This window comes from Peromyscus californicus, unplaced genomic scaffold (assembly GCF_007827085.1).
Source record: "Peromyscus californicus insignis strain IS unplaced genomic scaffold, ASM782708v3 Scaffold_4__1_contigs__length_199733344, whole genome shotgun sequence".
NCBI classification, from domain to species: Eukaryota; Metazoa; Chordata; class Mammalia; order Rodentia; family Cricetidae; genus Peromyscus; species Peromyscus californicus.
The window spans coordinates 122092658-122114283 of record NW_026294562.1 but is presented as its reverse complement, the minus strand read 5'-3'; the positions used below and the strand labels follow the sequence as shown (position 1 = coordinate 122114283).

The 21626-nt window shown below is 52.7% G+C and overlaps 1 protein-coding gene and 1 long non-coding RNA gene across 2 annotated transcripts in view; both read right to left on the bottom strand.

Moving 5' to 3' along the window:
- LOC128124043 (uncharacterized) overlaps positions 1-21626 on the bottom strand; it is a 170398-nt gene that overhangs the window by 19931 nt on the left and 128841 nt on the right. The window lies entirely within an intron of this gene.
- Positions 158-20154, bottom strand: Anpep (alanyl aminopeptidase, membrane). Its single transcript, XM_052760274.1, has 21 exons — positions 20060-20154; positions 17095-18114; positions 16510-16652; positions 16294-16430; positions 14869-14995; positions 14629-14783; positions 14362-14475; positions 14118-14261; positions 13901-13966; positions 13729-13794; positions 11741-11916; positions 11469-11545; positions 10734-10870; positions 10576-10631; positions 8873-9020; positions 3857-3948; positions 3186-3296; positions 2892-3059; positions 1855-1995; positions 1417-1498; positions 158-706 (listed from the first exon to the last, which is right to left on the bottom strand). The coding sequence occupies exons 2-21, from the start codon at positions 17736-17738 to the stop codon at positions 554-556; spliced, it is 2937 nt and encodes a 978-aa protein (XP_052616234.1). The 5' UTR covers positions 17739-18114; positions 20060-20154; the 3' UTR covers positions 158-553.

Genomic DNA, 21626 nt, shown 5'->3' with positions numbered 1-21626 from the left:
GCTGCAGTGAACTTGCAGCCTGGGGCTGTATGGGCCAAGGAAGCATACTCCTTCCTCCACACCCCCAGACCTCCAGCATGGCCCCCCAGCTCCCCTCTCCAGCCTCCATAAACGTCGTATTAATCTCATGCTCCCGCTGAGTGGCAAGTCTAGAAGCTCATTTTAGAAATTCTTTATTTACATTTTCTCTTAAAAATATATATAGATCTTGTGCCCTGTTGATTCTTTGGTTCTGGGTCTTGTGGGGGACAGTGGTAAAGTGTGCAGGGTGACTCTATCTGGGGTGCCTTTGTCCAGTAAAGTCTTCTTAATCTGGCCTCAGAGCTGGGCTTCCCTGAGATCAGCCCCAGAGGCCTGGGCCTGGGGCAGAGTTGGCATGAGGGGCAAGGGCTGTGGGGTGCCAGAGAAGCCTGGCAATTAGGAGCTAGGCTGGCTCACGGGGTCCTTGAGGGTAGGATGCCGGTGTCTGGAGCTCTGAGGACAGAGACCCTGCACAGGCTGCCGAGATAGTCATTGGTGTCACGTGGGGCCAAGTGGCTCTCAGGACCAGGGTCTACTGGCTGTTCTGTGTGAACCACTCGAGTACGGCCTCCTTGTTCTCCTTCACCCACTTAATGTTGGCTTTCGTCTTCTCCAGAGCTTGCTCCAGAGCCCGAGTGCCCGAGCCAAAGCCGGTCTCCAGGTTATCCGCCTTGAACTGCTCCAGCTGCCAGGAATACAAAGTGTCAGGGCTGGGCTGGCTCTCAAACTCAGCCCTGAGAAGAGGGGGGCTTCCAGCCCCCAGCCTCTCACTCCACTCACAGGTCCCCAGGGATGGAGACCATATCTTCTTCCCTGCATAAGGGGCTGAATCCCTCACCATGTCTTGGGGCTAAGTACTTATCTACCCAGAAGTTGTGAAATCACAGCCCCAGGTGGAATCTGCTCGGAGGGTATCGGGCTTGGTTGTGCAATTATTTCAATGAGTTAACCCTAAGTTTCAACTGAAGTATCTCGACCCAGTAATGAGCAAATGAAACAGATGCCACACGGGAGCAACGACTGCGGAAATTCCTGAACCTCAGAGGATCCAGTGGCTTCGATGCCTTAGTAGCTTTTTTAAAAGGGAGGGGGTGGGGTGGGGTGCGGCTCAGGAGCAGAGAGCTTGCTAAGCACGAATCAGAGGCCCTGGTTTCCAACCTCATCACTTCCAAACAATAAAATGGCGTAGAAGACTATTGCAATTCCCGCACAACATGATTTTGCACACACAGAATCTTAAGGAATCTGTGAAAGAGCTGCTAGAACTCAGGCTGAGCTACCTCTCACTGGCAGAGTTTGCCCAGGATGTATGCGTGAAGCCCTCGCTTCCATCCCCAGCACCAGAAAAGCAAAACTAGACAGAGCCTCTGGGGCTAGGAGAGATCTGGTTCTTACCTGCTGCAGCTCGAATTCAGAGGAGAAGCGCCGTGTCACCCCCTGGATGAGATTGGCAAAGGAGAACGAGCCTCCTCCGAAACTGCGGGGTTGGGGGAAGGACGAGAGTGAGCAGCGGAGGGGGCAGAGAGCCAAGGGACATTCTCTGCGGGTGTCGGGGAACTATAGAATTCTACAACCATTTTGAGGGAGACATGAGGAGACAGACCAAAATGACATCCCAAGATCCCAAAGAGACCCTGCCAGGACATGCAGAAGGCAAGTCTTGAACACAGCTCAGGCTGTAGGTCCCTAACTCTTTGTCCTTGTGGGAGATTTTTCTTCTGGCTACAGTTTTCTTTCCAAGTGGGAAAGGCCAGCCTGGGGACGGGGAGGTGTGTGGGTCGCCCTAGCACCCCCAGCCTCGGCCTTTGACAGTCCAACACCAATCGGACTCACTCCTCAAAGAGTTTCTTCCAGTTGCTTCGGACAAAGTCCCAAACCAGAGGTTGCCCAGCCACATTGCTGGCAATGCTGATGATGGTGGAGGTGGCGTCCTGCCTCCGGATGTAGTCGGAGTTCAGAGTGTAACTCAGGTACCTGTGGGCAGGAGGCAAGGGCAGGCACCACGTGAGGACTGTAGTCCCGTGATAGAGGGTTGGGAGCCTGATGTCTCTCAGTCACCGCCTCTTGCGTCGCTCAACATCCCTTTGACGTGTGAAGAACTGTGGGGCACCCAGGTACTACCTCCCCTCTGCAGGTGAGAAACCCAGTCACCTACACAGACAGGGTCACAGGATCACTGACCATGCAAGTGTGTACTACCATGCAACTTTCTGAGAACAGATCAAGGAAGGAAAGAGTTCCAGCCATCTTTTTTTTTTTTTGGTTTTTCAAGTCAGGGTTTCTCTGTGTAGTTTTGGTGCCTGTCCTAGATCTCGCTCTGTAGACCCGGCTGGCCTCAAACTCACAGAGATCCACCTGGCTCTGCCTCCCAAGTGCTGGGATTAAAGGCGGGTGCCACCACCGCCCGGCTGAGTTCCAGCCATCTTAGCCCTCACATCAGGTAAGGTGACCGCTCCTCACTTAGACTATAAAGGAGACTCGGCTGGACTGTTTGTCCCTAACACTGATGGAGCAAAGAATGTATGGTTTAGGGGTCATGGATGTCCTGTGGGGTCAGGAACAATCTCTAGCAGTAGTCTCTGGAACTCTGGAGTCTGGCCTCTGAAAGGGCTACCAGAGCAGGTGAGACCTCACCCAGGTGCAGGAGACCCTGCCCTGAGGCTCAAAGCAGAGCCCACAGCAGTTAATAGTTAAGGATCTGACCCTGACCCTGTATTCCAGTCTTGGCTCAGTCACTTACTAAGCCCGTGGCCTTTTGGCAAGTAATTGTTTTGCCTCTGAGCTTCTCTGTCCTCACCAACCAGCACAAGGCTGGAGGAAGAGGAGCATGGAGGCTCGGCTGAGTCTGTGGGGTGGGGCCAGGCCCTCACCTGTTCAAAATCCACACGTCTTTGCTACAGGCCAGGGCTGCTCGGAGCTTGTCTGCCTCGTTTACCAGAGTGGCGTTCCGGAACTGTTGCCAGGCAAAGTTCCACTCCTCCTCACCGCCGAAAGAAATGGCGTTGCAGTAGACAGTAGACCGAAGGTTGGGGTGGATCCTGGTGTAGGGGAGTCAGGAGCAGAGGATCAGTGGAGAGCGGGGAGCAAGGAGTGACTGGCCTGGGGCTCTGCTTAGTCCAAGGGGCCGATGAGGACAGGCGGGGGAGGAACAGGGGAACACTCACGTGTTATTATCAGGGTGGTTCATCCACTCTCTATAAAACTCAGAAACCAGGTCCTTACACTCGCTGATACCACTGGAACAGGCGGTGCTGATGGCGTTAACTTCATTGTACCTGTCCCAGGGGCGACATGTGGTTAGCACATCCTGCTCAGACTCCCACCAAGACTGTCCCCTCAACACACGGCCAGGGGCCTAAGGCTCTGCTGTCCACCTGACCCTTTGGAGCTTTTCCTGTTTTCTTCCTGCCTGTGATTTCTTGGTTTCCCAGACAGCCTCAGGCTGTCAGTTTGAGTCTTGGTTAGTGACACCAGGGCTGGGGATATAGCTCAGTTTGTAGATGTTTGTAACATTCAGGAAGCCCTGGGTTTAACCCCCACACTGTATAAACTGAGTGTGGTAGTGCATGCCTGTAATTCTACCACTTGAGAGGCTGAGGCAGGAGGATCAAAAGTTCCAGGCCAGCCTGGGCTACATTAGACCCTGTGGCAAAGAAACCCACAAAACCCAAAAGAAGCCAGGAGAGCGCACAGGCCAGGTGGATCCTCAAGGGAGCCCCCGGCTCCTAGGTGGGCTCTCTCCCCGGCTGGTGGTCAGGCATGGAAAGTTCCAGAGGAGAAAACTTGTAGATCTCAGGTCATGTGGGACCTCCAAACTCACAAAGGTCACACTTACTGTTCCATCAGTGTTGATGGGCGATCCTTCCAGTTGTTGGTTTGAGTTTTGAAGTGAGTGAAGAGGGACTGGACTTGCTTCTTCAGGTAACTCTGGGGAAAAATGTAGGAATTGTGTCAAGGACCCAAGTCGACCTGCCCAAGGCCAGCACCTGGGGTCTGGGTTTCAGATGACTGAATGGTGTTCTTTCTCCTCAAAGCCAGAGTCAACCCCAACCCTCTTGTCCACCCAGCATTGTTTCTGACTGGTCTCCCTCCCTGATCTCATTGTGAGAAATTTAGGAAACACAGATAAGCAAACACCGAGGATGGACCCAAACTGTGGTTTTCAAACTGGCAAGTTCATCCCTTCTCATTCTTGCCTTCCTTTCTTAGCTTGTGCTAATTCTGTGCGCTGCTCTTTTTACTAACCTAATGTCAGCCCCACACTGTTATTAAATTAAACTAGCTGGGCGGTGGTGGCGCACGCCTTTAATCCCAGCACTCGGGAGGCAGAGCCAGGCGGATCTCTGTGAGTTCGAGGCCAGCCTGGACTACCAAGTGAGTTCCAGGAAAGGCGCAAAGCTACACAGAGAAACCCTGTCTCGAAAAACCAAAAAAAAAAAAAAAAAAAAAAATTAAACTGCAGATTCTGGACTGACGGACCTTTGTGACAAACTGAAGCCATTATCCAATGGTAAAGGGAATCAACTCTCCCCTCCCCAAGAGTCTCTTGGTCCTTGCAGGAGAGATCGTGGTGGCTGTGAGGTCACCACAGGGCAGCTGGGAAGTGAGGAGGGAGATAGGCCCAGCCTGGCAGAGATCAAGGATTTGCAGAAAAGGACTTGCTAGCCAGATGGCGGTGGTGCACACCTTTAGTCCCAACACTCGGGAGGCAGAGGCAGGCGGATCTCTGTGAGTTCAAGGCCAGCTCGGTCTACAGAGCGAGTTATAGGACAGCCAGGGCTAGACAGAAAATCCTTTCTCAAAAAAAAAAAAAAAAAAAAAAAACCAAAAGAAAGAAAGAAGAAGTGGAAAAAAGGAAGAAAAAAAAAGGACTTGCTGTAATGAGGCTCAAAATTAAAGGGCATGGAGGAAGGCTAGGGCTGTGAGTAGAGGCTGGAATCCACGTCTTTAGGCCAAACTCCAGCCTGGCCCCTGTATCCAGTGGCAGCTGGCCTCGTTCACAGGAGGTGCTAGACCAGAGAGGCTGGGGGTGCCGGGCACTACACACAGTGAGAAGGGTTAGAAGGAGGTCAGAGGAGGAGGTTTCCATCAGTTCCCACCCTGACCCCCATCAGTGGGCACTGCCAGCTTCATTACACACAACAGAGGCCCATGCCAGAGACACCAGACCATCTTGAGAGGACGTCCAGGACCTATGGATATTCATTTGATTTCCTTTTCTCTCCTCTGTCCTTCCTTCCTTTTTGTTAACTTCTGTTCTTTGACAGTTTGATAGAAATATCTAATTACGTTTAGTCCTCTCTTTTGGTTTTTGTGTCAGACTCAAGGCTGTGCACACATACTGTGCACACACTCTGTCACTAAGCCACACCCCAGCCTCCCACGCCCCTAATTTTTGAGGGTCTCTAGTGAAGAATTATTTGGCCACCAGGTCTTCCCACGGTGAGATCTGCAGGCGACAAACTCCACCTCCCCATGGGGTTTCCAATCCCTTTTTGTCGCCGCCAACATCGTCGTCGTCGAGGTGCAGTCTCACTATGTAGCCCTGGCTAGCCAGAAACTCGCTATGTAGACTAGGCTGAGCCCACAACCAGATCCTCCTACCTCTGTCCTCTGAGTGCTGGGGTAAGGCGTGCACCACCACGCCCTTTCGTGGGCCTAGCTAATCTGTTCCAGGCCTAGCTAATCTGTTCCGTTCCGATTCTGGTATGGCTTCGGTCACTGTTTATTGCCTCACTCTCAAATCCAAAAAGGCCTCTCAGCCTCCACCTTGACAGGAGACCAAAACAAATAGAAACCTCGGAGGAAAAGTCAACAGAGGGAAAAAGGAGACTTCAAAAGCCCTGTAATAACTACCCTCAAGAGAGAAGATACCGTAGAGGATGCCGGGACCAGGGACCAGAGGGAAGAATAGAAACATCCTGCAGGTGAGGGGCAAACACTGAGGGGACCCGGCCTGGGGGAGTGCGGAGACTCACCAAGCTGGAAACTGGGAGGGACGTAAAAACCAGCCCAAACAAGAGAAAGAAGTGGAGTCACTCAGACTTCCAGAAAGACATGAAATGGACAACAGACGGGAGAATTTCAGAGGGACAATAAAATAACTCTGACACAGCACATTACGTCCACACTGAGAAAACCCGAGACTGGCCCACCAGGACTGCTACAAGAGCCCAGAAGTTTCCAGGAAGGGAAACTGGTCACATCCCAAGAACTGGAAATGACAAAAGCTCTGGGCTTTCCAACTGCAACATGAGAATCCTGGTGTCAACAGGTCAAGACCTGAGACATTCTGAGGAATGATTTCCAATTCAGAAACTTCCAAGTCAGTCCAGTGTGAAAGCAAAATAAAAGACATTCCTGACAACTTGCCTGAGAAAACCCACCCCCACAGATCCTTCCTCCAAACTCTCAGAATATGGACTCCCTGAGAGAAAATAGGTAAGGGAGCCATGGGATTCGGGAAGCAGAGCGCAGCTCAAGCAGAAAGATCAGGACCTTGCGCATGGCCTGAGCCATGACAGTCCTGGAAGCATCAGAAGACTCCAGGAAACACATGAGCCCTCCTGTGGGATCAGTCCACAAAGCCTTTCTAGACAGGGTAACCCAGGTGCCAACACAGCACTCCAGCTGGCTCCGAAGGGAATATGGACACCAGGGGTATGCTGAATGCTGGTATTGTGATGTCACTACAATACCAGCCTGAGAGGATCCTGGGCAAGTCCGTTTACCAAAATATGCATTTGCTACCCTAGGCTGATAGTGGGTTACTTTTAAATTTAATTAAAAAAAGAAAAGATGGCTCAGGGGTTAAGAACACCTGCTGCTCTTCCACAGGCCCCAGATGTGATTCTCAGCACCCACATGTTGGCTCGTAACCATCTGGAAATGTAGTTCCAGGGGACCCAAGGCCCCAAGACCTTCTTCTTTTGGTCTCCTCGAGCACCAGGCACACACATGGTGTGCAAACATAGGCGAAACACCCACACACAAAAAAAATTAAAAATAAAAAAATTTCTAAAGAGTTCCAGGCCAACCTACAAAGACTATCTAAAAAAAAGGAACAAATATAAAACAAAACAAGCACTCGGGAGGCAGAGGCAGGTGGATCTCTGTGAGTTTGAGGCCAGCCTGGTCTACAGAGTGAGTTCCAGGACAGGCTCCAAAGCTACAGAGAAACCCTGTCTCCAAAAACATTAAATAAATAGATAGATAGATAGATAGATAGATAGATAGATAGATAGATAGATAGATAGATAGATAAATCACAACAAAACAAAAAACAACCAAAAATTGGGCTAGGGAGATGGTTCCATGAATCAAGGGTTTGCCATGCAAACATGAGTTCATTTCCCAGAACACACACACACACACACACACACACACACACACACACACACACACACATCACACTAATGCATGAAAACACATCAACCAAACACATCAGCAGTACCTGCAATCCCAGTGCTAGGAGCTGGTGACATGGGGGTCCCCAGGGGTTCCTGACCAGCCTAGCTGAAATGGTGGGCTCCAGGGTCAGTGAGCTCAAAAAATAGGATAGAGGGGGTGCTGGCTGCCTAAGCATGAAGACTTGAATTCAGACCCCCAAAACCCATATAAGCACACGCGTGTAAGCACAGCTCTAGAGTGGCCAGACACAGATGGTGGCCAGTCAGGCTAGCCAAAATGGTATTGACCTCTGGCCTCCACACACACAAAACACACACACACACACACACACACACACACACACACACACACACACACACAATCAAATCCCAACAACAAAACACTCTTAAATGTGGTCTACAGAGCTACGAACATTCCACCAAATGGGCATTGCAGTGTAACTCAGCCAATCCCAGCTATCAGACACTTAAGTATTTCTTTGTCTATGTTTGCCCTTTTATGAAGGATGCATGGGTGTGGCTTCATTCTGAGCCAGCTCCTACATCTCTAGTCTCTCCAGTGGGAGCTTCACATGTCTAAGCCATGCTATGAACATGTCAAAGCCTATAAGACCAGTGCCTGACTGCCGCCTGGGAGGATGGGCTGTGGTGGCCAGCTCCACACCTCAGCAGAGAGCGGTGCTGCCGGGAACAGCTGCCTAAGGCACACGGCTGGTAAGCTAGGCCTTCAGCCTTCCAGCGCGATGTCCTCTCTGGGCCTCCGCACAGCAATGATTTCCCGTGTTTCCATTGGGCAGATTCTGCTAGGAATCTTGTCTTTATTTTGGGGGGCAAGGGGAAGTATCCATTCTCCTAACCTTCTCTCTGCCTGCTCTTTCTAGATCCCTGTAGTGGAATATTATTTTAAGGTGTGTTACTTTTGTTTAAGTTGCATTTGTTTAACTCTGTGAAGCTGTGTTACTGTGCCTGTGTAAAACACCTGATGGGCTAATAAAGAACTGAACAGCCAATAGCAAGGCAGGAGAAAGGATAGGTGGGGCTGGCAAAGAGAGATGGAGGAGTGAGGAGATCTAGCAGCCAGAGGATCCAGGGGCCAGCCACCAGGCTACACAGTGAGCCACAGAGTAAGAGTAAGATTCACAGAAGTAAGAGAACGGGAAAAGCCCAGAGGCAAAGGGTAGACGGGATAATCTAAGATAAGAAAAGCTGGCGAGAAACAAGCCAAGCTAAGGCCGGGCATTCCTAATTAAGAGTAAGCCTCTGTGTGTGATTTATTTGGGAGCTGAGTGGCGGGCCCCACAAAAGAGTAAAATACCAACAACAGATCCCTCTTACTCTGTCATCCTCCCCAAGAGTATTTTCTTGAAAGAGCTTGGACAGGCAGTGCACCTATTGACTTCCCAGTGGTGGGACTCAGACACTGGGAAGTCAGCAACTCATACCATCATGGGGCCATAGACCTCGGAGCGATCAAACATGAGCTTGAAGTAGTTAAGGCTGCTCAGGGCGGCCTCCCAGGGCATGTACTCCGTTTCGTGGTCCAGGAAGAGGGTGTTGTTCAGCGCCAGAGTGATGGGTATCTTTCGAGCACTAGAGACAAACAGGAGGGCTGAGATCAGCACCCACCCAACCCAGCTACACCCTGGGGACCCCAGCCCAGGCTCTCAAGGACACACCCAAGCCTGGGTCCCCTGACGCCTTCATATTTTCCATGGGAGAGTGACATGGGTGCTCTGTGCTGTCACCCATGGAGCCCCCCTCAACCTACTGCCAATCATGTTTTCCTGCCTGTTATCCTCATTTTATTTAGTTTTTACCATTGATAATTTTTGTCTTTTTGTTTTTGTTTTAAGACAGGGCCTTTCCACTAGCCCTGGCTGTCTTGGAACTCATTATGTAGGCCATGCTGACCTTGAACTCAGAGATCCACCTACCTCCCAAATACTGGGATTAAAGGTGTGCACCATCACACCTGGTGAGATATGTACTGATTTCCCCCAAAGCTACACAATTCAAAAGAGACCCAGCTCGGAGCTCCATGCTCTCAAGTCTGCTGAACTTTTCTTTGTTTTTGTCTTTATTTGTGTGCATTGTGTGTGTGTGTGTGTGTGTGTGTGTGTGTGTGTGTGTGTGTGTGTGTGTTCCTGCGGATGTGTGCACGTGTGCTTGCAGGTATATGTGAATGTTATCTATGAATGGGGAAGTTAGAGGCCAGCATTGGGTGTGTGTCTTTCTCGGTCACTCTCCATCTTATTTTTTGAGACACGGGTCTCTGACTGAACCTGGAACTCATGGAGTCCATGAGGCTGGCTGGCCAATGAGCTCAGGTACCTGCCTCTCCCCACCAGTGTTAGGGTTATAGTACACTGCTATAATACTTTGCTGCACCAGGATTTTATGGGCTCAGGTAATCTGAACTCGGTTGTCCTCATGCTGGGTGACAGGCACTTTACTGACTCCAGACTGAGCACCTCTAACTGGACCTTTCCTCCCTCTTCTGGCTTAGGCCATCTGTGGGCATTTGGTCCACAGATGTGTCCGGGGAATGTCACTCACGTCAAGGAGTTCAGCATCTCAACATGAACACAGTAGGGGTTCAGTAAGCATCGTTGTGCCCAAGCTCTGTCTCTTCTGTCCTTTTCATCCTAGATTTTTTTTTTAAGCGCCAAACATAGGCCTGGTGTGCAAACACACTTGTGTACCCACAGCATTCGAGAAAGCTGGGGCTGTGGGGGAAAAGTGGAAGGTAGAGCAGGACAGGCCTGTGTGTGTGGCTGCTGTGACATTTGGCTTTTTTTTTGGTTTATCCCAGACAGAGAGTTTTTCTCTGTGTAGCTTGGTGCTGTCCTGGATCTCAATCTGTAGCCCAGGCTGGCCTCAAACTCACAGAGATCCACCTGGCTCTGCCTCCCGAGTGCTGGGGTTAAAGGCGTGCACCACCACCTCCCGGCTCTGCTGTGACACTTGGAGTAAGGTATTCTTACACTGTCAGAGTCCTTCTCTGTGACATGGCCAGGTGAGGACCCCAGGAAGCTGCTCTGGGAGGCCCTGGCACAGCACCTGGAGGGCATTTGGACAGCAGGAGAGACCCAGGGCGAGTCACCCTTAGTCACAGGCTTCTGTGTTCAGCCAGGAGGGCACTCACCTGGCCAGGTTGAAGGAGTCGTAGATAATCTGCGCACGATTAATGACAGGGATAGCCTAGAAAGGGAAACAGTGTGACTTTGGGCTCACAAGAGGGGACAGACCTTGCAGTCTGATGGCCCATCAAACCATGGGGGACAGGGCAGGAGAGATACCCACAGAAAGGTCTTCCTGCAACTGGTTCTGAATCTTCTTCCAGTTGTCTGCATCGTAGTTGACCTGGTAATAGCCTGTCACATTAAGGTTCAGCAAGACCCACTCATCGGCCGCAGTGCTCTTGAAGATGTCACTCTGGGCTGTGGAGTAGGGCCGAGGGCAGGGCTGAGTCGAGTGTACTCAGAAGACCATGAAGGACCCCCGAGCCTCCTCTCAGCATCTATCCTGCCTAGCCAACTTCCACTGGTACGCTGTGTGTGACACAGTTCACTTTCTGGGCCTTTGCATGGAACTGAGGCCCTGATCCCTAGCTCACCACCCGTCACCCCAGCCAGACTCTACGGTTAGACTGTTGGCGGGTTCCTGGATGTTTCTAATTGCATGCCTTCCTTCTCCCGCCTGGGAGTGACTGGCCTTCACCTTCGATTCCTCAGTGCCTGGTCATACGAGGCAGCTCACTGTACTTGCCGATCACTGTCCTGAGCATCTTACGGGAATTCTCGCCTGTAATTCTCACACAGCTCAACCGAGCAGATATAGTCAACTTAATAGAAAAGAAAAGAAGGCCAGAGAGGCATGGTAACTTGCCCCAGGCTACACAGAAGCAAGGTGAAAAGTGGAAACAAAGTCATCAGCTCCGTTTGTTGAGTGAAATAATGAAGGGGATCTTCACACAGCTCTCCCACCACCCCCCAGAACATGGGCCAAGAGCCAGAAGATAAGAAGTGGATGGATTACCTTTCTGGGTTTCCAGCCAGTAGTTATGCTGCTGCTGTCCTCTTTTGAGATACGGAATGGGCACGATCCAGGAGTAGCTGCAGTGAGAGACCCGGAGGCCAGTAAGGGATGATGGGTAACTCTTGGATATACCATGGGTACCCCTCTCAGGTACCCAGTGATGACCCGACACTGATACCAAGTGTCACCATGCTCCTGATCCTACATGATCCCCTTCCTTGTGGCCCGACCTTCCCCCCCGGACCCAAGCCTTGGTGACCCTATCTGCTCACTTAAATTCTGAGGGGCGGGTGACAATGGCGTCGGGGTCGAGAAGGAAGTGTTCCTGGGAGATTTCTCCTGTGCTGGTATCCACAGTGATAACGGGAAAGCCCATCTGTAGGGTCCAGCGGTCCATGATGTCACGCACCGATTTTGGGAGTTGGATTTCTGTCTGGTCGTTCACGGCCTGTCCGAGGGATACAGTGTGGCTGTGAATCCTCCCAGGCCTACCACCCAGACAACCTCTGCAGACTGTGGCTAGCCTAGGCCTGGGGTGCTGTCGATGCCGGGCGGGGCGGGAGGGGGCAGAGGACAAGCTCTGCCTCTCTTTGTCTGCCCAGTGCTAGGTGAGCTGGAGAACCTCTCTGCCTCTAGCTGACTCCACATTGGTGGCACACCTGTGTGTGCCCCCAAGCTGTGGCCCATGGCCAGGGCACCTTCTGAATGTTTAGAGATGGGAAGAACAGAGAGAGAGAAAGCAGAGCGCAAGGTCATGGGCAGGAGCAAGGAGCAGGACTGTGGGGTGTGGAGGAAAAGCACCCCAAGAGGAGGGCATGGGGATGCCACCGCCCTTGTTACTGTCTTCTTGAGTCTCTTTCACCATTTGTCAAATGTGTGGGCACCACTTTTGAGTCACAGCAAAAAGCCAAAGGCATCTACTAGTAACTGTGAACCCCTGAAAAGTGGGCAGAGGAGGGGCTTTCAGAAGGGAAAGCTGAGGCGGGGGAGTCTGGGGCCACAGAAGACAGGAGAGGGAAGGGGGGCAAACTTCTCTGGAGGGCAGGGGGGGCGAGTGGTGGAGGAAGGAGCCGGAGGTGGTGCGGTGCGCCACCTGGTCAGCTGCCAGAAGGCGGGGGAGAAGTTAACAGACAGTCTGGGGGAGGGGGCGGGGCACTGGAACCTACCCAGCTGTGACTCTGTGACATCCCCTCCCCAGTGAGATGGCCTTGGGGCCCAGAAGGACACAAAGCAACCAGGGAGTGGTTGGGCAGGAAGACAGGGCCCTAGGTCTCTGGAGGGAACCCTGATGGGGAGGGGTGGGTGGGGCTGAGGAGGGGTGGGCAAAGTCTGCAGCAGAGCAGACTGCGAGGCAAGTGGTGGGGGGAGACAAAGGGATGGGGGCTCCTGGGCAGGGTGGACTCCGGTCCCGGTCCCGAGGAGAGGCGCCTCTGGGGAAGGCAGGAGGGCATGGTGGCTGGGGGCAGAATGTGAAGCAGGGAGGGGTGGAGGGTCAGAGTTTGCATCCCAGATACTGGTATGTGCAGGGATGTGCCAGGTAGGGAGGGGCACGGGGCCCAGGGCAGCTGGGAGTGCTGAGCCAGGTAAATGGCTGGTTCCAAAGTTCTGGCAGAAGAAAGAGGAAAAGGAGGATAAGGAAGAGGAAGGGGGCAGAGGTGTAGCAGTTTGGGCAGAGGTGTCTTAAAGTTGATGTTCTCAGCACTGGGACCCCATGAGGCCCACCATGGTGCGTCTCTCTGAGCAAGAATCTCAAGTGGGCCGACTCTGGTGTGGTAGGCCAGTAGGCTATGCTGTAGAGGTAAATACAGGAGGATCTCTGAGTTCGAGGCCAGCCTAATCTACAGGGCAAGTTCCAGGACAGCCAACACTAACAGAAACTCCAAATGTGTTGGCATGCACCCGTAATCCCAGCACTCCTAAGGTGAGATGGGGAATTGACTGTTCATGAAGAAAAAAGATGGACCCTGCCTCAGAAACAAGATGAGAGAACCAACTGAAAAGAACCCACTAAAAAAGAAAAAGAGAGAGAGAGAGAGAGAGAGAGAGAGAGAGAGAGAGAGAGAACCTGAAGTGGACAGTGAGCAGGGGTCTTAACCACCCTCTTTAAGGAACCATGTTTACACCCATCTTAGAGACGAACCACTGAGGCCCCCAACAGTTTGCCTGGACCGGTGAACAGGGAAGCTGGGCACAGTTGCTCACACACTGTCCCCGGGGACTTTGAGCCTTAGGACCTTAATGGAGAAGGCAGGCTACTCACTATCTGCAGGTGCTCCCACAGGTCCAGATAAACGGTGTTCGAGTATTTGAAGGCATTGAGATAAGACTGTGGGACGACAAATCTTGGTAAGGGCTGAGTGGTACCCAGAGCTGTGGAGGGCTATGCCAGGGGAGAGCCAGCATGCAGAGGGACCTCCGGGTGCTGTACTCACTGCAAGGCCCTTCTTGAACAGGTCCTCGGACAGGAAGCTGGAGAGCATCCTAATGACTGAGGCTCCCTGGGGGTGGGGTGAGAGGGTGCTCAGGAGGCCAAGCTGGCTACCAGGGACAAACGTCCCCAGAGCAGCAGCTGTGGTGAGACTCTGTGCAGGATACATCCCTCCCCACACCCCGGGACTCTCGGGGCCTCCAGGAAGCCAGGGAGCTCACCTTACTGTAGCTGATGCTGTCAAACAGCTCACTGATCTGGGCCGGCGTGTTGACCTCATTGGCAGGGCTGGACAAGGGGTGGGAGGAGGCGAGTGCATCCACAGCCATCACACGATATAATTCATTCTGCACTATGAGGTCTTGCTGCAGAGTCCCCAAACGCCATTAAGGAGACTGGCCCAGGACGGGCATCAGAGGCACTCCACTCTCCTACCTCGGCCCAATTCCCAGAATGGTGGCTCACCAGATTCCAGGAGGGCTCTGCAAAATCAGCACCCAGATATTCCACATAGGAGGCAAAGCCTTCGTTCAGCCACAGGTCATTCCACCAGGCCACCGTCACCAGGTTGCCGAACCACTGCCGGGGACACAGATGAGCTTGCTGAGCCTCACGGGCCTTGTCATCATTAATAGCATCTTACCACATGCTGACTGTCTACTTGGCACAAGCCAGGTGAGGGCTGAACACTCCAAGGCCTCTGCTCCATCTTGCTCCTCCACAGCTATCTACCTGATGGGCCAGCTCGTGAGCAATCACAGTGACCACCCGCTCCTTGTTGCCAATGGAGGAGGACTCCGGATCAAAGAGCAGGGCACTCTCACGGTAGGTCACGAGCCCCCAGTTCTCCATGGCTCCAGCGTTGAAGTCAGGCAGGGCAATCTGGTCTGTGGAACGGAGCCACGTGTTAATGGGAGGGTGTGGATGGGGATCCTAGGACTACCACCCAAAGGAGGCCCCATGGTCACTCACCAGACTTCTCTAGAGGGTAGGCTGTATTATAATGTTGGGCAAAGAAGTTTAGGATGGGGCCTGTCACATCCAAGGCGTATTGACCATGGCCCTGAGCAATGGCACTGGGCCGAGCCCAGATTCGAATCTGCACAATGAGAGAGAAGAGGTCAGGTTTGGGATCCTCTGGGATCCTAAGGAGAGTGGGTAGGAGTCCCAGGATCCAATGAGCTGGAGGTCCCTGGTAAGTCAGGATGGGGACCAACTAGATTAAACTGAGAAAACTGAGCATCATATGCCTATAAACTCAGCCCTTAGGAGGCAGGAGGGTCACAAGTTCAAGACCAGCCTGGGCACTTTAGTGGACCCTGTCTCAATATTTAAAACAGAAGGGTGGGAGGATGGCTCAGTGGCTGTGCTGGCTAATTTTATGTCAATTTGACAGGCTAGAGTCATCTGAGAGAAGGGAATCCCAACTGAGAAAATGCCTCCATTTCTCACTGGACTGTAGGCAAGCCTCTAAGTATGTTCCTAGTTAGTGATTGATATGGGAGGTTCCAGTCCATTGTGGTGGTCCTGGGTTCTATAAGAAAGCAGTAAGTTCTAGGACAGCCTGCTCTACACAGTGAGTTCTAGAACAGCCAGAAGACTGTCTCAAACACTCTGTCTCAAAAAAAAAGTTTAAGAGGCTGGAGAGTGGGTTTAGAAGTTAAGAGTGTTTGCTGCTCTTCCAGAGGACCCAGGTTTGATTTCTAATACCTATGTCTGGTGGTTCACAACCACTGTAACTCCAGCTCCAAGGGATCTGACACTTCCTTCTGGTCTCCACAGGCACCTGTACTCCTGTGCACATACCCACATACACACACACACACACACACACACACACACACACACACACACACACTCACACACCTAATTAAAAATACATTTTTTTTTTTTTTTTTTTGGTTTTTCGAGACAGGGTTTCTCTGTGTAGCTTTGCGCCTTTCCTGGGACTCACTTGGTAGCCCAGGCTGGCCTCGAACTCACAGAGATCCGCCTGGCTCTGCCTCCCGAGTGCTGGGATTAAAGGCGTGCGCCACCACCGCCCGGCTAAAAATACATTTTAAAATGGGTTTTTAAAAAAGGGTTGGTGATATAAACCAGAGGTAGAAGAACACTTGTATAGTATGCACAAAGCCCCAGGTTCAATACCCAGTAGCGGAGAAAACAAACAAACAAACAACCAGCAATGATCTGTCTCGTATGGTCAGGAGCCTCCTTAAGGAAGAGGAGTTGTGATTTTCACGTTCCAAACACAGACTGGGAAATGCTTGAGAGCATGTGGGATCACTCAGAGCTGAGACTACACAGTCTAATAATTCAGAAGCACTGAGAAGATCTGAGAAGGTCCCTCAAGCCAGGGCCAGTGCTGTCCCAGGACATACAGGCCCAGTTCCATACCTGGACATTATTAGGTGAGGTCGATTCTATGTGTTTGAATTCGCTCACAATGTAGGCCAGCAGGTACGTGGACATCTTGGGGGTGGGATTGAACTCCGTGACATTCCAGGAGGGGTCTTCAGGAAGGGGACTGGAATCTGAGCATGGGGCATGTAAGTGTGTGGGCTTCCTGACCTGCACTCCAGTCCAGGGCAAACCCAGGATAGCCAGACTCACCTTTGGGAAGCATGTTAGACAGAGCTGTGAGGCTGGCTGGGTGGATGAGGGTGATGTTGAATACGGCCTTCATGTCTGGCTCATCGAAGCAGGGGAAGGATTTCCGGGCATCAGCAGCCTGCATCTGCGTTGTGGCCACCACTCTGTCCAAATCAGAGTGTTAGAGAGGGTGCTACAGAAGAAGGGGTGCATGGAAGGCTGTCCCAACCTGCTTACTGCCCTTCACCCCACTCCACACAGCCACAGGACCCTGGTCAACAAACTGCCATGGGAGACCAAAGCTTCCAGACTCCATCCAAACCCTGGCAGGCTCCATGCCTGTGTGAGCTGAGGGGTCATCCCAGGCAATTTTCTCTCCTCTCAGTATTCTTGTCCATCCAAGGAACCCTTCCATCCCACATCCCTAGGGTACAAAAGACACTACCCCCAGTACTGTCCCCACCCCCACCCCATCCCCCGCTGCTGCCACCACCACTACAGATGACCAACCGAGCTACTGAGGTCTCCTGAAGGTTCCAGCCCCTCCTTCCCAAGGTCCTCAGATGCAGCCCCACCTCAGCCTGTGCCCATGGCCCTGGAACTTACTTCTTGACGCCATCCTCCACGTACTCGCTCCGGTAGAATCCAGCCAGGTCATCGGCCAGCTCCCCCTGGAACTGGCTTTCCATCTCATACTGCTGGCCCTTTACCAGGGACCCCTGCAGGTGCACCACCAGGTACTCGGTGAGCTCTACCAGCTCGGTGCTGAGGATGCCAGGTGCCTGGGGATCACCCAGAGCGCGCAGCTCCACCCGGTGGTTTCCCTTTAGGGTGTAGTTGAGCTTTTTGCTGTGGATGATGATGACATCTGTGGTCTCGTTACAGGTAAAGCGAACAGTACTGTTACCTTCAAAGATGTACAAGCCCTGTTCATTGGGGGTGAGGTAGGGTCTCAGAGTCACCCGGTAGGAGTCGGGTATCAGAGTCCTGGGCAGACGGTACTGATTCCAAGGTTTGCTTTGATCTACAGTAGTGGCCGGGGTGGCAGTAGACGTGACAGCCGAGGTGGTGGCTGAGGTGGTAGTCGAGGTGGTGGCAGGGAGCGTGGGAGCTGTGGCAGAGTTCTCTGCATTCCTGTTCTTCTCCTGAGCATAGACCACGGACAGGGCTATGATGGTGCACACAGCTGCCACACCCAGCACAATGCCCAAGATGCCCAGGGTCTTGGAAATGTAGAAGCCCTTGGCCATGATGCCGGTGGGCAGGGAGCTCGGAGTGGCTCAGGCCAAGTGGGAAGCAGAGCAGCCCTGGGCCAGCTTATATCTCACAGGGGGCAGAGCCCCACTGCCTTTGGATTGGACAAATATTAACCAGGGCTCAGGCGAAGGTCACTAGCCTAGATAGGGGTATTCTCTGCCCAGGCTCTGGAGAGATCAGAAATGAAACTGTACCAAGCTGGCTGGGGAGGTGGGGGGGGGGGCTGCTGGGAGCAAACAGTGTCTGGTTACAGACTGCAGGTGGCCTGGAAGGTGCGGGGATCAGGCGGGACTGCGGCTGAAGGACAGGCTGCAGGCTGCAGGCTTGGCACCCAGAGGGCCGAGGGGAAGGCAGGTGACACCGATCTACCTACAAGCACAAATGGAGGGGACAGAAGCATGAGGATTGAGGTTAGACTCAGTGAACGGTACTCTAGGCCCAAGAGGTGGGACAGACAAGGCAGAATGAAGACAATTCCCAGCACGCCGTCAAAAGCACGCTGGGTCCACCTTCGGGCTGAGTTCCCTGAGGGATACCGGGGGCCCCTTGGGACATTCTTCAGATTCTCTCCCTTTCTCTCCTGACCAACTTCTCTCTTCTCAGCTCCCCAAGAAAATCAAAATAAATCTCTTCCTTCCTTCCTTCCATTCTCCATTCCCCTCCCTCCCTCCCTCCCTCTCCCTCTCCCTCTTCCTCTCTCTCTCTCTCTCTCTCTCTCTCTCTCTCTCTCTCTCTCTCTCTCTCTCTCTCTCTCTCTCGTAAAGAGTTATCGCTTCCCCTCATGAGTAAATAACAGTATCTCCCCCTCAGTTTTGCCTAACAGACTTAAAGGGAAGCACATGAGCCATCCCACGGTAGAAACTTCCAGCTGTGACCTTCCTTCCCCTAGCACAGCACTACCCTAACTTTCTGTCCTAGGTAGACGCCAACACTTCCATTACACATGGCCTTACCGCTCTCCTTCACCAGTCCTGACTCCCAGACCACCACACTGGCTGATGCTCACGCCAACATCCAGCTCACCCCCATCTCCTCACAGCATTCAGCAGACCCAGCTATATTCTCGCGAATTCCCTGCTTCCTCCAGTGCCCCTCAAACCTACTCATCACACATCTGCCCATTGCATTCCACTGTTTCAAACCGTCTTTTTGCTCCATAGACCTAGGCCCCACCTTCCTAAGGGATCCACACACTATGTCCAGAAGTCAGCCTACCCACTTCCCACGCTCATCCCAGGACGTCCCCCCTCCCCCCCCACACACAGTCACAGTACTTCAGCTTTTATCCAGCCCCTCTACCTCAGGACCTTTGCATATGCACTGCATACTGTCTGGATAGACTTCTCTTCACTCTCACCCTGATTAGCTTCTATTGATACTTCAAGTCTTAGAGAAGCTATACACACACACACACACACACACACCCTCCACACACACACCAGCTCCAGCCCTGATGGATTGGATTTAACACCATGCATCTCCTCTCCAGATCCCTGTACCTCAGCATGGGTTTCTACTCCATTCAGTGATAACATGAGCTGTGAACTTCAGGCTTGTAAGAACAAAGCCTTGGCTATTTCTGCCCCCAGACTTGGCTCTGTGCCTGGCACCTAGTAGGTACTCTGCATGTATCTGTTGGGTAGATGCCCACGTATGCGATTGAGTGACTGAATAAGTCATTCCAGAAGAAAACCCTTTTTGAAGCCCTCCAGGTTTTATCTCCCCCCCGCCATTGCCAAAAAGGCATTTTTAAGAGACTATTTACCCTTCCTCTGAGCCCTCTTACAACCCATCTGACCCTCTAGGACCTTATCCACCTGCCACCCTGTCCCCTGGCCTTCAGGGAGGTGTGTTGAATGAATGTATGATGGAGGGGTGCAGGTGTGTGCAGGCAGGCACATGTAGCTGCCATCTGCTCTGGCTAGCAAGGCCAGGATCTGTGTTTGAGGTGGCTGCTTCTGATTGTCTACGTTTCAGGCCAAGGGTACACAGTATTCTCTGGTCTCCCCCACAATCTGCAGCCCATCCCCAGGTCCTCAATCTGGGGACTCCGCTGCAGTGAACAGCAGCTCTACCTATCAAGCCTGGGCTGATGGCCAAAGGGCATTTGTGGGAAACTTGGTGTTTCAAAGGCACATACTGATATCCCAGCTTGTAGAAATAAGGGTTGAGGCCTCAGAGGGTTTCACACGGGCCCCAGGCTCCCTCCAACAGAGCTACCTTGACAGCACCAGCGGGTTAACACCCTGGGGGCTATGCCCCCACCTCATACCCCTTCACCACATCCCCAGCTGGACCTGCAGCCCCCTCCTACCTGAACAGCAGGCAGACCCATAAGTCCATTCGGCTAATCCCGTCTCCAAACAAAGAGCTAGGTTCTGCCTGGCCCTCTGCAGCCTCTTCCTGTTTGCTTTGGATGTGGACCATGGGCCAGCTGGCCAAAATCTGGGCTCCTCTGCAAAGGGGCCCTGGTGTCTAGATTTGGCACAGCTCCAGGAATGGCACCAACCCAAGTTAGGGGTGTGTGGGTGGGCTCTGCAGCCCCTCACCTTTGGGGGACTCTAAGAAAGGTCCCTCACCATAGCCTCTGCCTTGGCACGGGTCTCACCATACCCCGGCAGGCTGTGGGCTTCTCGTGACCCTGCCCCGCCAGCATGGGGGAGGGGGGTGTGTTCCTGGGTGTGTGGATGAGATGTCCCTCACTGCCTTCAGAGGCCTCAAGACCATCCCTGAACTTGACCCCCTGGCTGCTCCTCTCTCAGGAGGCTTGGGTGACTGTGAAAACCTGGTTCTAGACTCTCTGCCTTTGTTCTTCTGGTCCCAGTGGCCAGGAATACCTTTCCTCTCCTTATTTATACTTCAAAGCCGAGCTCAAACACTACAACCTTGTCGTGCCCCCTTAGCGACCCACTTCTTCAGTCTGCAGTTCTCATCTTTATCACGTGGCTTACGAAAAGACCGTGGTTGTTATCAGCCTCCACACCAAGCCAGCACCAGCGAAAAACCGGCAGACAGCCTGCGCCTCACCACCACAGAAATGACAGGCGATAGCTAAGGCTCTTGAGGAAAGTCAGACCCTTGATTTGGGGGATAGTTCCGCCCTCGACACAGCACACTCCATCCTGGACTCCGAGACTGCGCACAGAATCCACCTTTGCCATCATTCAGTAGCTCATTTGCTTAACATTTTTCTCAAAACCAATTCACGTTATTTAGCCCGGTGAGCCGTAAGGAGCCTGCCATCCTGTGTTGGTTCGGTTTTTTTTTTTTCTTCTGAGCTACGGCTCACCTCGTACCTCAGATGAAAACTGAGGTAACAAGGCAGCCTGAGACCACCCCACACAGCTGCTGCCACTGCTGGAGAAACTAACGCTCTATCTTGCCTGATTTGGGGTGCCTCCGCGGAGGTTCTTTCTGCAGGGGAGCAAGGCTTTCGCCTTCCTTTTACTGATTCCCCTTGCTGGGGTGGGAGCCCGGACCCCACCTGGCAGGTCTCAACCACCGAACACTGTTTAGGATACACACACACACACACACACACACACACACACACACACCACATACACACAGGCGCACCAGGTAGTCTGTGCTCCACACCACATCTCAGGCTCACGATTCCTCTCCAGAGCTCTCATCCTGAGTTCTGGCGTAGGCACCGTGAGGCTGGCCAAGGAGGGAGCTAGGGGACACTGTGTAGCTCCTCTGCCCACCCACTCTGAAGTAGCAGCGAGTAGGACCAGGGTAAAGCCAGGCCCTCAGAACAGGGCCATCCTGGCTGACGGCCTATTCCCATGTCACAGCTGGATTGGGCGGGTCTGGGCCAGCCCCCAGGGTGCTTCCTCTGGGAGCCCTGGACACTGTCCATTCTGTGGGAACAGCAT

Coding starts and splice junctions, on each gene's coding strand:
- Anpep (XM_052760274.1), bottom strand. CDS start 17,738: ATGGCCAAGGGCTTCTACATTTCCAAGACCCTGGGCATCTTGGGCATT. Junction 10,871..11,468: donor CTGGCTGGAAACCCAGAAAG/GTAATCCATCCA, acceptor CCTACTCCACAG/CCCAGAGTGACATCTTCAAG. Junction 707..1,416: donor CTGAATTCGAGCTGCAGCAG/GTAAGAACCAGA, acceptor TATTCCTGGCAG/CTGGAGCAGTTCAAGGCGGA.